Raw genomic sequence first — 14728 nt, forward strand, 5'->3', positions numbered from 1 at the left:
GCCATTCTTCAATGGAAATGCCTAAAAAGACATCACAATGCTGTAGACACCTTGGGGAATACGTGGAAAACGTAAGCTCGTTCACAGCCATATAAGGAGTCATTGGCATGAGGCGGTTTCAAAAAATGCGGCACTTCCTGGTTGGATTTTTATCAGGGTTTCGCCTGTAACATCAGTTCTGTGGCACTCACAGACAATATCTTTGCAGTTTTGGAAACGTCAGAGTGTTTTCTTTCCAAAGCTGTCAACTATATGCATAGTCGAGCATCTTTTCTTGACAAAATATCTTGTTTAAAACGGGAACGTTTTTCACCCAAACATTTTAATAGCGCCATCTTGTCGCAAGAAGTTAAGTGTTCCCTTTATTTTTTTGAGCAGTGTATATTAATACTAAATAGTTAAACTATAAATGTCCAAAGTAACCATAGATGAAAATTCAGGAAAACTAGTTGCGTGTGTGATGGTACCAAATTGATCATGATTTATAGTCGCTACTCAATCTTCGAGAATAACTTCTATATGAATTTATTTGTTAGCTGAAGTCTGCAGACCATTTATCAGAGATGGTTATACAAGATACGGACAAAATAAATCTGAGGACACCACTATCCTCTAGAACCGTAGTGGTATCCTTTAGGGTTTGTTCGTCGCTTTTTAAAGGCATTCTCCTTAATTAAAAAATAAACATCAGCCACAAGATGGGTATGGGTAAATCCAGTGGTTTAAAGTACTTAAGTTAAAATACTTTAAAGTACTCCTTAACTAAGTAGTTTTGGGGTATCTGTATTTCACTATTTATATTTTTGACAAGTTACTTTTGCTTCACTACATTCCTAAAGAAAATAAATGTACTTTTTACTCCATACATTTTCCCTGACACCCAAAAGTACTCGTTACACTTTGAATGCTTAGCAGGTCAGGAAAACTGTCAAATTCACGCGCTTATCAAGAGAACATCCCTGGTCATCCCTACTGCCTCTGATCGGGTGGACTGACTAAACACACATGCTTCATTTATAAATTATGTCTGAGTGTTGGATTATGTCCCTGGCTTTCAGTAAAAAAAATAGAAAAATGGTACCATCTGGTTTACTTAATATAAGGAATTTTAAATTATTTGTACTTTACCTTTTGATACTTAAGTATACTTAAAACCAAATACTTTTAGACTTTTACTCAAGTAGTATTTTACTGGGTGACTCACTTGAGTAATTTTCTAAAAGCTTTACTTTTATTCAAGTATGACAATTGGGTACTTTTTCCACTGCTGGGTAAATACGTGTTAATTCAATCTCTTTTTGACAGCACCCCTTTTGGTTTAAACAAATCTTTCCATACATGTTTTCACATAGAAGAAGTGGTCAGAAAGTAACTTTTTAGAGTCCAAAACATTCTGGTGAAGAATTTTTTTGTTTGTTTGAATAAAAAGTCATTTTCAACTTACCGTCAATTATCTAAAAATGCGGAAACAGCCATTTGTTTTCCATATTTGCATTAGGGCTGGGAATTGCCTGGGACCGATATTAATCCGATACGATTTTCACGATTCTATATGTATTGCGATTCAATGTTCCAAACATATTGCTCACCATGTCTGCTGCTGAGGGAAAAGAGAGCCATGAGATTTTTTTTTTTGATCAGTCATGGAAATAAGTGGTAAAATCTAATTGGCTCCCTATTTAAAAAATATGGAGATCAATGTAGCATAGACCCTATTTCACATCAGCGGAGGTTGTGTTTTGCCTACCATCGGTTGAGAGACAAATTTGTCTTGAATACAGGATGGGTGTCATTTCTATCATATAAATATAACTCATTTAACAAACCTATCCCTTTAAGACACTGCAATATAGCTGGTACACCATTGAAATGTAAAATTGAATTTATTTTTTACTTCTAATTACAACGACAAAGATGACTGCCGGTCCGCCCACTGCTAACTTAATAGAATAGACATGACAATTTTATCTACATTTCAATAGGTTTCCTATGGAGAATTGACAGTATAATAACTAAGACATGGATATCTCATGGTATGCAAAATGGGTCAACTCTAAGCACCTTTATCTGTTAAATGTTTTGGCATTCAGGTCCAAAAATTAACTTTCTGAGCACTTCTACAATGGGTAAATATGTATGGAAGGTTCCGTTCAAATCAAAAGGGGTGCTATCAAAAAGTGATTGAATTCAAATGGATTGATCCGTATAAATCATAAATTTAACTGACCAAAAATGTGTATAAATACCACAGCGTGTGATGTGTTATCGCAGGTGTACCTTGCAGTGGGATGCTGAGCTGCTGGCCGTTGGCTGTGGTCATATTGAGTATGGTGGGAGTGTCGATCTTCAGCGTCCCGCCGGGTGTGAACATGAGCCTCTTGGCAAGGGACGGAGACTGCTGGGCCTGGCTGCTGCTGTCGTCCCCAAACAGACGCCTCTTGGCACTGCCTGCCGCCGGGGAGCTGTAACGGTCGTGGACGGATAAGGGCGACGGAGGAATGTCTGGGAAAAGGAAAAGAGGTTCAGTTTGTTAGACTTAAAAGAGCATTCATTTTCCTGGAGAACTTAGCATAAGCCTGAGTAGAAAATGACGTGGCTTTATTTCATCGTAACACAGACTGGCACAGAGTTCAATAGAGCTTTCATGTTATTTTGAGGACAATATGGATGTACAGTCTACTGTTATCAAAAGGGACATTAAAGTCACACCACTCCATGTGAACCCAAAGATTATGATACAACCTCCCTCTAGTGGCTGAGTGAGGACACACTGACATAAAATACTGACATACACCAAAAGGAGAAAAATAAGAAATGCTGACATATTGGCTCTTTCTCAATTCAGATTTTCTCAATTCCTCACATCCCTTCTACCTCTAAAGCAGATTTGATAAGGTCCTTGTAACTTCTCCTCCAATGCGGTTGAGGTGGGAAGGTTCCCAATGCGAGGAATCGTGGAAAGACTAATTGAGATAGAGGCTCTAACACCTCAAGGTGGCCTACCTTTGCGTGCGCTGCTCAGGCCCGTCCTAAACTCGCGGATGCGAGGGTGGATGATGGGGGAGAGGGCCACCAGAGGGAGGTGGGAGGGACCAGCACTGCTGTTCCCCGTGTCAAAACTACTGGGGAAGTTCACCTGGATATGATAGGGGGAGGAAGATCAGTTAGGAATAGTTAAGAATAGATATATTTGTAAATGGATAACTGACACCTGGCCTTATGAGAATTCCATTTGGTCCGTGTTACCTAGGATCATGTACTTCTACTATTATATGGCTTGCATTATTGTAATTTGTAGGGTTTAAGTGCCAAATCAAAATGCACTAGGCACAGTTAACCACAGAAATTCTTTGTCAGTTAAAGACTGAGCCAGGATCTAGCTCACCACATTCCAAAAGTTCAATTAATGCATCTTATATTATAACTTATTCACCACGATAACACAACAGTAAAAATAAAAAAAAATCTGATGTACAGTAGATCCCCCATGGGCTGTGCATTGTAGTTGTAGTGTTTCTCGGGTGCTCACCTCCTCCACGGTGGGGACCTTGTTGTGAGCCTGCTCCAGGGCCTCCCACAGCACAGAGTCTGCTGTCCAGGCCCGGCACTCCAGCACCTGCTCTTCGATGGAGTTCAGGTGCTTCACCATGTCCCGGGACAGACCCTCTTCCGAGCGGATGAACACCTCAATCACCTGCATGTGCACATTTTCAGCGTAGGTTGACATCAGATAGTGTGTGTGTGTACCAGTAGACATTTTTATTCCACCAGGTAGGCCGGTTGATAACAAGTTCTCATTTACAACTGCGGCCTGGCCAAGATAAAGCAAAGCGACAAAAACAAGTTAAACAAACGTACAGTAAATAACACAATAGAAAAATCTATGTACAGTGTGTGCAAATGTAGAAGATTAGGGAGGTAAGGCAATAAATAGGCCATAGAAGCGAAATAATTAGAATTTTGTATTAACACTGGAGTGATAGATGTGCAGATGATGATGTGCAAGTAGAGATACTGGGGTGCAAAAGAGCAAGAAGATAATTAACAATATGGGGATGAGGTAGTTATTGTTAAGTTCATGTTTTAAGTATCCCAATATTTCTGTTATTACGAGGCTATCACTCAGTCAAGAGTGCACATGCGCATGAAGTCTGGTGGTTGATGGACCTAGCCTTGAGAATAATAGCGACCTTTGAGGGTGTTCATACGGTATAGTAAACTTTGTTAACCTTTTGCTTGTAGGGGGCAATATTTTTGTGCTAAAAAACGTACCCATTTGAAACTGCCTATTTCTCAGCCCCAGAAACTAGAATATGCAATATTATTAGGATAGAAAACACTAAAGTTTCCAAAACTGTAAAAAATATTGTCTGTGAACTGACATTGCAGGCAAAAACCTGAGGAAAATCCAATCAGGAAGTGCCTCTTATTTTGAAACCCTTCTGTTCCTATGCTTGCCTATCCTCCATTTAAAGGGATATCAACCAGATTCCTTTTTCTATGGCTTCCCTAGGGTGTCAGTCTTTAGACATAGTTTCAGGCTTATATTTTGATCACATTGCATAAGTGGATCAGTGGGGGCTCTCAGAGTGAGTTTTGCGCTACAGAGTAAAGCGGCCGTTGTTCCACCTGGTGTTATTGAAAAACCTACACACTCGGTTGATATATTATATAAATATATATTTTAAAAACAACCTGAGGAATGATTATAAAAAACGTTTGACATTCTGTGGACATTATGGAGACTATTTGGAATTTCGGTCGTGACCACTCTTTCCTGTGGATTTCTGAACATAATGCGACAAATACAAAGGTATTTTGTGTATAAAAATAATCATTATGGAACAAAAGGAACATTTGTGTAACTGGGAGTCTCGTGAGTGAAAACATCCGAAGATCAAAGGTAAAGGGTTAATTTGATTGCTTTTCTGATTTGTGACCAAGCTTCCTGATGCTAAGTGTACATAATGCTATGCTAGGCTATCGATAAACTTACAAACGCTTGGATTGCTTTCGCTGTAAAGCATAATTTCAAAATCTGAGACGACAGGTGGATTGACAAAAGGCTAAGCTGTGTTTCGCAATATTGTACTTGTGATTTCATGAATATGAATATTTTTTGTAATATTATTTGACTGTGGCGCTATGCTATTCAGCGGTTGCTGACAAAAATGATCCCGCAACAGGGATGGGTAGCGTCAAGAATTTAAACTGGAACCTTGTCGTTGTGTCATTTCGAGTTAACATTGGTAGCAGAGGATGGTTAATAACTACAATGTGCCACCTCGCTTAAATGAGAAGGGGTCGTACGAATGTTGGGAAAATGAACTTGGAATCTGGACACGAAAAAGCAAGCACTTGCGGTGGTATTATCGCTGGGGGGAAGAGCGAGAGATCCAGCACTGGAAATAGCCGTTGAGGATTTGAACAAGGATGGGGGTATGGGAACTTTGATAAGAGCACTGGATTTCTGTAAGAGAAAGGCCGTGCCTACGAGGCATATTTCAACTTTGACAGTGATACGAGAAATGACGACATGTGTTACGAGAAAGTACGACATGGTTCTCCCGGATGCAGTGTTAGCTTTCAAGTTGCTAGATACTGCCTGTCTATATGGTAGGGAGAAACAGTTGGCTTTGACTGCTTGTACTGTGCTGACTTTTGCATCTATGAAGTCAAGCACTTCATTCATGCCTGGATATGTGTAAGTGGATATGTGTGCATGGCCCGCCCCAGAAATTGTACAGTGACAATGGAGGAGAATTCAATTATAATGAAAATGGCAGAGAACTTCAACATGGAAGTAAAGACAACGGCTGCATACAGTCCATGGAGCAATGGACTTCTGGAGAGACACAATCAAACACAGAGATCATGCTGAAAGTGAAGCAAGACAATGGATGTGAATGGAACACAGCCCTAGATTGAGCTTTGATGGCAAAAAACTCAATGCACAATGTTCATGGTTACAGCCCATATCGACTAATGTTTGGGCAGAACCCTAATCTTCCCTCAGTACTGGTTGACAAGCCACCAGCACTAGAAGGGACCCGTGTGAGGGCATGGGTGGGGACAGCACCTTTCAGCACTACATGCAGCGAGAAAAGCGTTCACTAAAGCAGAGTGCTCAGAAAGAAATCGAAGGGCTCTGCGAAAACAGCTTCGAGACTGGAAACAGAGTGTACTACAAACTAATTGACTTTCAAGAGTGGAAAGGACCGGGAGTGGTGCTATTTGTGAGATACGGAGGCATCGTTGTCAGGGTGCATCACTCAAGATTGCGGAAAGTAAATGATCAACAAGATAGAGGGGCAGTTGTTGAGAATCAGTCTCCTAATGAAAATGACAAAAAGGACACAGTAACAGACACAAACCTACCGACTGTCTGACTAAGAGCTCCTACAGGCTCTCAGTACTGGAAAGTGGCAGCTTGAGTAATAAAAATGAAAACTGTCACACAACCCATTTGTAATGGGGATCTTGAATAATACTTGGACATTTAATTAATGTTGTTGATGTTTTATTTGTCTTTAAAGAAAAGGGGAGATTGTTAAGTTCATGTTTTAAGTATCCCAATATTTCTGTTATTACGGGGCTATCACTCAGTCAAGAGTGTGCATGCGCATGAAATCTGGTGGTTGATGGACCTAGCCTTGAGAATAATGGCGACCTTTGAAAGTGTTCATACGGTATAGTAAAATTTGTTAAACTGGAACCTTGTCGTTGTGGCATTTCAAGTTAACAGTAGAGTGTGCTATTTACAGATGGGCTGTGTACAGGTACAGTGATCGGTAAGTTGCTCTGACAGCTGATGCTTAAAGTTAGAGAGGGAGATAAGTGTCCAGCGTCAGTGATTTTAGCAATTTGTTCCAGTCATTGGCAGCAGAGAACTGGAAGGAAAGGCGGCCAAAGGAAGTGTTGGCTTTGGGGACGACCAGTGAAATATACCTGCTGGACGTGCTCAATGGGACTGAGATCCGGGCTCTTCGCTGGCCATGGCAGAACACTGTCTTGCAGAAAATCACACACAGAACGAGCAGTATGGCTGGTGGCATTGTCATGCTGGAGGGCCATGTCAGATAAGCCTGCAGGAAGGGTACCACGAGGGAGGATGTCTTCCCTGTAACGCAGTGGTGAGATTTCCTGCAATGACAACAAGCTCAGTCCGATGATGCTGTGACACACTGCCCCAGACCATGACGGACCCTCCACCTCCAAATCGATCCCGCTCCAGAGTACAGGCCTCGGTGTAACGCTAATTCCTTCGACGATGAACGCGAATCCGACCATCACCCCTGGTGAGACAAAAGTGCGACTCGTCAGTGAGTCTTTTATCCAGTCCTGTCTGGTCCAGCGACGGTGGGTTTGTGCTCATAGGCGACGTTCTTGCCGGTGATGTCTGGTGGGGACCTGTGGACAGTCTGAGCACTGATGGAGGGATTGTGCGTTCCTGGTCTAACTCGGGCAGTTGTTGTTGCCATCCTGTACCTGCCCCGCAGGTGTGATGTTCGGATCTACCGATCCTGTGCTGGTGTTGTTACATGTGATTTTCCACTGCGAGGACGATCAGCTGTCCATCTTGTCTCCCTGTAGCTCTGTCTTAGGTGTCTCACAGTACAGACATGGCAATTTATTGCCCTGGCCACATCTGCAGTTCTCATGCCTCCTTGCAGCATGCCTAAGGCACGTTCACGCAGATGAGCAGGGACTTTTGTTAAAGTGACTATGGATAGATAATAACAGAGTAGCGGCAGAATAGAAAGGGGGGGTTGATTAGAATCTACTGTGATTGAGTGTTTGCGTGCGAGTGCAGCGGGCCACTTACCTTGAAGAAGTAGAACGGTCGTAGTTTGAAGATGCTGATGATCCAGGGGAAGGTGCGCTGGGAGCTGTAGGCAAACAGCACCACCTCCAGACAGCAGGCCATCAGAGAGCAGTGGAAGATGTCCTGCTCCAGCAGCACCTAGAATTTTCAGTCATTGGCACACTGAATGAATGTCCAACAGCCTGATGCAATGCACCATCACACATTAGCTTTGCTATTCTTCATATCTGTAAGCGTTAGTTACCATATAGATGTGTGCCATAGCATGAAACAGAAGAAAGCGGTCTGAAACAGAGAGGCACTATCTGAACTCGTCCAATAAACACTTTTTCAGTTGTCATTTCATATACTGTGTACCCTAATGAACACGACCCAGGTGTAACTTACAGCCATGTCTTTGCCATGTAGCCTCCTTGTCTCTTGGGCCATGACGTTCTCAAGGATCTTGTAATAGAGGATTTCAGCCAGCTTCATCCTGTTCTCAGCAAAATCTGAACGAAAGGGCCAAGAAATGGCATTAAGAAGAACATGCAAGCTTTCATTGACCCATTATCTTAATTCAATAGTGGTCTTGTGTCTGCTTTTTGCCTGATCAAACGTAGAAGTAATATGCATGGAAAGCGGAACATGCACAGTAGATGGAGACACCTCATAATTTTGAGGCATGTTTGACAGAACACTTAAGGTAAATAGCAAAAGAGTGTTTGAGCAGTTGTGTACTAAGTCCACTTTGTGTACCAATGTTGACTTTTCGACATTTGTGATGTACCCAGTCTCCAAGCATATTTAACCCCTATTTCTACATGCTCAATGTATTCCATCTGCATGTGTGTCTTCTATCTCACCCATGTGTGATCCAGGCAGCTCCTCTGAGTCCTTTGTGTAATGTTGCTTGAACGTCTCGCTCAGGGTTTTCACTCTGCTCAGAATGGCTACGATGGGGTCCCGCGAACATGACCTACAGGTGGAAAAAGTCACAGGGCCAAAACAGTTAAACACCACATACCTTCCAATTCAAGTCGCAGTGGCCTCTGTTTCTCCTCTCCCTGGGACTTGATTTATCAACCAAATCACAGTTGGGGGCAATTACATTTCATTGGGAAAATTTAAATTTTCGTTTACTTCCTGAATTGTAATTGACCCAAAACCAGATTAACATGCCTAGTTTAGACAAAACTATTTAACATGTAGCGACAGTTTCCCCGACCCTTGTTATAAACCCAGTCCTGGACTAAAACACACTTTCAAATGGAGATTCTCCATTTTTAATCCAGGAAGAGGCTTCATCTCAGATCTGGGTCCATGAAAATGTCCCTATACACTAATGGACATTTAAGGCAGTGGATGTGAGCTTACTTGAATATCTGCATCAGGGCCTCGCTGGGGGCGCTACGCAGGCCCGAGACCATGCTCTGGAGTCGGCTGACGCTTTGCGTGGCCGAGGACACAGGGGTCACCAGTAGCTCCTTCTCCTTCAGGTAACGCCTGCCTGTCAGAGGAGTGGAGGGGGCCAGGGTGCGCTTCTGCACACACACACACACGACAGAACAAGGTTTTATTTCCTATCAAAGTCATAGGAGTCACATGATCTCTGTTTAAAACTTGTTTGGGATAGGGGGCGGTATTTTGACGTCCGGATGAAAAGCGTGCCCAAAGGAAACTGCCTGCTACTCAGGCCCAGAAGCTAGGATATGCATATAAATTGGAAGATTTTGATAGAAATCACTCTAGAATTTCTAAAACTGTTAGAATAATGTCTGAGTATAACAGAAGCAAAAACCCGAGGACAAACCATTAAAAAGAAATACCACTGATTTCATCGGCTGGCACTTTTATAATAGGGTGAAATCGTCCCCGATTGCAGTTCCTAGGGCTTCCACTAGATTACCTTTAGAAAGAGTTTCAGGTTGGTTTTTGGAAAAATGAGATAGAAGTTGTATTTATTTTTAATAAGTGTCTCCCATTTTGGCTGTAGTGTTTCCAAATGTTTCCAAGTGCATGGCTGAGAGAGCTCGTTCTTTTTGTATATATCTGGTAAAGACAATAACGATTCTCCGTCTTAAATTGTAACGTTTATTTGCGTATTAGGGTACCCAAGGTTTGATTATAAACTTTGATTGACTTTTTATTAATTTTATTGTTAATTTTATTGTTAACGTTTGGGATTCATTTTGTATGCATTTTGAAGGAGGGAAACCGAGTGGAATATTGACTGAAGCGCGCCAGCTAAACTGTGTTTTTATGGATATAAAGAAGGACTTTATCGAACAAAAGGACCATTTGTAACGTAACTGGGACCTTTTGGAGTGCCAACAGAAGAAGATCTTCAAAGGTAACGCATATATTATATCGCTATTTCTGACTTTCGTGTCGCAACTCCTTGGTTGAAAATGATTTGTTATGCATGTGTGTGTGCTGGGCGCTGTCCTCGGATAATCACATGGTTTGCTTTCGCCATAAAGCCTTTTTGAAATCTAACACGGCGGCTGGATTGAAACTCTGGGGGCAGTATTTTCATTTTTGGATAAAAAACGTTCCCGTTTAAAACGGGATATTTTGTCACGACAAGATGCTCGACTATGCATATAATTGACGGCTTTGGATAGAAAACACTAACGTTTCCAAAACTGCAAAGATATTGTCTGTGAGTGCAACAGAACTGATGTTACAGGCGAAACCCAGATAAAAATCAAATCCGGAAGTGCCCCATGTTTTGAAAGCGCTGCGTTCCATTGAGTCCCTATTGAGCTGTGAATGGGCTATCAACCAGATTACTCTTTCTCCGTATTCCCGAAGGTGTCTACAGCATTGTGACGTAGTTTTACGCATTTATGTTGAAGAATACCCGTAAACGGCTACATTGCGCAACTGATCACCTGATGCTGCCAGAGAGATTCTCGTGTAAAATACAGAGGTAGCCATTACTCCAATCGGTCCTACTGAAAAACAAATTGTCCCGATGGATATATTATCGAATAGATATTTGAAAAACACCTTGAGGATTGATTCTAAACAACGTTTGCCATGTTTCTGTCGATATTATGGAGCTAATTTGGAATATTGTCGAGGTGTCCCGCTAGTGGCACGCCTATCCCAAACAAGTTTTAAAGGATTTTGATTTGTGACTGAAAATGGGAGAGTGGACTCACTCTTTCACATTTTATTCACAACATTATTTAGCGAGATGACATTAGCAAATATGTGGCGAACACAGACAAGACAGAGGGCATTTTTTAGCAGTATGCGGCAATTTAATTAGAAAAATCTATATTCTATCTATATAAAAAAAACATCTGTTCAGTTAGTTTGCGGAGATGGTGCCATAAATGAGCCTCATCCCTGTTGATTTTCGGCTATATGTTTAGGAACTTAACTGGCTTCAGCTATCTACCTTCTCAAAGTGCTGTTGCAGGTTGCTCTCCACCTGCATGCGGGCTGACAGCTGGCAGGCCCGGGGTTCTGGTGCAGCCTTCCTGGGTGTCCCGATCTCCTCATCGGCATCCGCCCCCAGGAACACCCTCTCGTCAAAGTCCCCCACAGTCAGCACATACTCCTCATACTCCCGGTTTATTGCTTTACTGGGTGGCACACACACACACACACACACACACACACACACACACACACACACACACACACACACACACGTTATAAGACCATAAGCAAGCAATGTTAAACACAAGAAGCTTCAAACGTGACCGAGATTGAAAACATTCTAGGCACCTCTACAAATGACAGATTAGGATACAATAACAAACTTACTTGTTATCTATGAAATTTGGTGTGTCCAGAAGATCAGTGAGCAGCTCCTCATTCCCTTTAAGTATCTGGAGAAGACAATGAATGAGTCAACACACTGGGCCCTGGGGGCTTAACAGTTCCCTCGCAGGGATCAAACGAGACTGATGCACTTTCACATATTTTCAAGGATCATTTTATTCTAGTCCAGACAAAAAGATGTTCCAATTACTATCTCCCACAGGATTTACTATATTCAAAATGAATTATGCCGGCATCTGTATTTATGTGCTGTGGATGGGAGAATCCTCCCACAGAAGGACTGACAGAAGAGAAATGACATTGGCTGGGGGAGGGGCATGTGTCTGAACATTTTATGTGTAGGGGTTTGTGGTTGGATTATGGAATGTGTACATTACTGAGCTTTTGTGTGTGTGTGTGGGGCATGGTCGATTTTAACCCACCACAGTACTCCTCCTGATAGCAGGTTGTCATTGTTTTAATGAGGGGTCTCACCTGCCGCTCAAAGAGCCTTTTAATGTAGGGCTTGAAGTAGTGCTCCTTGATGCCCTTAGCCTCCACCACCAAGCCGTCGTGTAGCTCACACAGCCGATCGATGACACATGGCGGCTCGTCCGGGGTGTTGTTTTCCAACCTGAAGATGCTGGGCATGCCTGAGGACAAAGGAAGCCAAGGTCAAAGAACATTTTTACATTTTGTTTTGTTTATCTCCACTCTTCAGTATGTTATTGACGCATCACCACTGATTAATCTGCCGCATTCTCCATTTCTCATATTCAAAAGTATAATGCTATTTTTCATAATTTAAGTCTGAATGAGTAAGTCAAATAAGTGTCATCAGCTCGCTTCATTTTATTTATTACCTTTTCTAATGTAGCTGTGTTTTGTTATTGGTTGCAAATTACTTACGTAGGGCTGGGCGATAAATCAATATCAATAATTATTGAGGTAATTACTTCCCTCAATAACGATATAAAAAAGTTCAGATTAATTTTCAATATTGTCGATAAAGAATAATTAGGTACAGCAGTCCATTTTCCCTCTGACGCAGCAGGAACGTGCAGAGAAGTGACAATATGCACGTGGAGAGGTATAGGCACACTAAAAACCACTTAGCACCTTGAACAATGAGTGATGTAGGCGAAAACAGTGGCAGTGATAGCCATGGAGTAGGAGCAGCTTCCAACTCAGAAATTATTGATAAAAAGGGTTCAACTGTTTGTTATTTGTAGGTGGTTTGGTTTTTTGAAGTCCGACAAAGAGCAGAGCAATGTTTGGTGTGACTTGTGCCGTAGACAGGTGGCTACCAAGTCTGGTAATACGACAAACCTTGTTCACCATCTGAAGCAAAATCACTCTTTGGAACATTGCTGAAAGTTTGAGTTTGTGCCACGGTATTGATAAACGCCCCTCAAGCACCAGCCAATCTAGGGATGTTCGCCCAAAGCAGTCAACACTGACAGCGTTTATGCGCTACGAGCAAACATCGAAACAGACATCACAAATGCTATTATGCATTGCATTGCCAAGGACATGCTACCAATTAGCACAGACGAAAAGGAAGGTTTCAAGAGGCTTATCAATTTAATTGACCCCAGGTACGTTCTCTCTGGCCGCAAACATCTCTCTCTCACCGCACTGCCTAAATTCTACGCCGACTGTAGGGAGAAAGTTTAGGAACCGCTTAAAGATTTTACGTATTTTGTTACTACTACATTTTCTTTTTTTTACCTTTATTTAACTAGGCAAGTCAGTTAAGAAGAACAAATTATTGTTTTCAATGACGGCCTAGGAACAGTGGGTTAAACTGCCTGTTCAGGGGCAGAACGACAGATTTGTACCTTGTCAGCTCGGGGGTTTTGAACTTGCAACCTTCCGGTTACTAGTCCAACACTCTAACCACTAGGCTACGCTGCCGCCCCATATCTGTGGTCTAGTCACACGTCAGAGCCTTATATTAGCCTCACTATCCACTATATTGACAGAGTGGAATCGTCAAAATGCCTTCAAACATCATACTTTCCCGATGACCACACGGGTGAAGCTATAGCAGAGGTGCTCATTGACACTCGTCTCCTGGGAACTCAGTCAAGACAGACAGGTCTACATTACAACGGATAGTGGTGCGAACGTGGTGAAGGCCGCTCAAATCAACAAATGGACCAGACTGCAATGTTTTTGGACTTCGTCTGCACTTGGCCATTGGTAAGTAACTTTGTCAATTGTGTATATTGAAGTGATTGGTTCATCAACTGATTAAGTTAAATATTACATTTGTACATAACTAAAGGGATTGTGATTTTAACATTTGATTAGAATCTTGTGATTTCTCAGAGCGTGGGTAGATAAAAATGACTGGATCGAGCAATTGTAGTGTGTAAGAAAGTGGTAGGTGCCTTTTCCTATTCATGGAAAAAGAAGATACCTGGCAGTTGCTCAAAAATAACAACCTAGAACAGCACCAGTTGGTGACAAAGCAGCCTACCAGGTGGGGATCCCGTCAAAAGATGGTGCAAAGAGCACTGGAGCAGGAGAAAGCCATTTCACACATCTTGTCCAGTGACAAGACCCAGAACTTAGCTCCCACCTATAGAGATATACAGTTGAAGTCGGAAGTTAACATACGATTAGGTTGGAGTCATTAAAACTCATTTTTCAACCAATTTCTTGTTAACTTCTTATGGCTGGGGGGCAGTATTGAGTAGCTTCGATGAATAAGATGCCCAAAGTAAACGGCCTGCTCCTCAGTCTCAGTTGCTAATATATGCATATTATTAGTATTAGTATTGGATAGAAAACAATCTAAAGTTTCTAAAACTGTTTGAATGATGTCTGTGAGTATAACAGAACTCATTTGGCAGGCAAAATCCTGAGGAGAAATCAAAACAGGAAGTGAGAAATCTGAGCTTTGTAAGTATTCACCACAGTTCCCAATGAAATCCACTTGAGATATTAATGATGTTGCACTGCCTAGGGGTTCCACTAGATGTCAACCATCTATAGAAATTTGAATGAGACTACTGTGTTGTGGGAGTGAATGAGAGCAGAATCTATCAGGGGTCTGGCAGTCAGCCATTTTCTGATCACGCTTATTCCTCATGGTATCCACTTGCGTTCCATTGCTCATGAAGACACAAAGGAATA

The 14728-nt window shown here is 42.0% G+C and overlaps 1 protein-coding gene across 2 annotated transcripts in view; it reads right to left on the bottom strand.

Annotated features, from left to right (window-relative positions):
* The window catches only part of rbl1 (retinoblastoma-like 1 (p107)), a 49043-nt gene that overhangs the window by 10892 nt on the left and 23423 nt on the right, over positions 1-14728 (bottom strand). For both annotated transcript variants that reach the window (XM_031827392.1, XM_020483246.2), the window contains exons 6-15: positions 12080-12237; positions 11588-11652; positions 11217-11403; positions 9182-9348; positions 8671-8783; positions 8213-8316; positions 7826-7963; positions 3530-3694; positions 3004-3136; positions 2278-2502 (exon numbers count right to left, since the gene is read on the bottom strand). In XM_031827392.1, the coding sequence (XP_031683252.1) occupies positions 2278-2502; positions 3004-3136; positions 3530-3694; positions 7826-7963; positions 8213-8316; positions 8671-8783; positions 9182-9348; positions 11217-11403; positions 11588-11652; positions 12080-12237 (1455 nt within the window). The remainder of the gene's footprint in view (positions 1-2277; positions 2503-3003; positions 3137-3529; positions 3695-7825; positions 7964-8212; positions 8317-8670; positions 8784-9181; positions 9349-11216; positions 11404-11587; positions 11653-12079; positions 12238-14728) is intronic.

This window comes from Oncorhynchus kisutch, linkage group LG1, assembly GCF_002021735.2.
Source record: "Oncorhynchus kisutch isolate 150728-3 linkage group LG1, Okis_V2, whole genome shotgun sequence".
Lineage (NCBI taxonomy): Eukaryota > Metazoa > Chordata > Actinopteri > Salmoniformes > Salmonidae > Oncorhynchus > Oncorhynchus kisutch.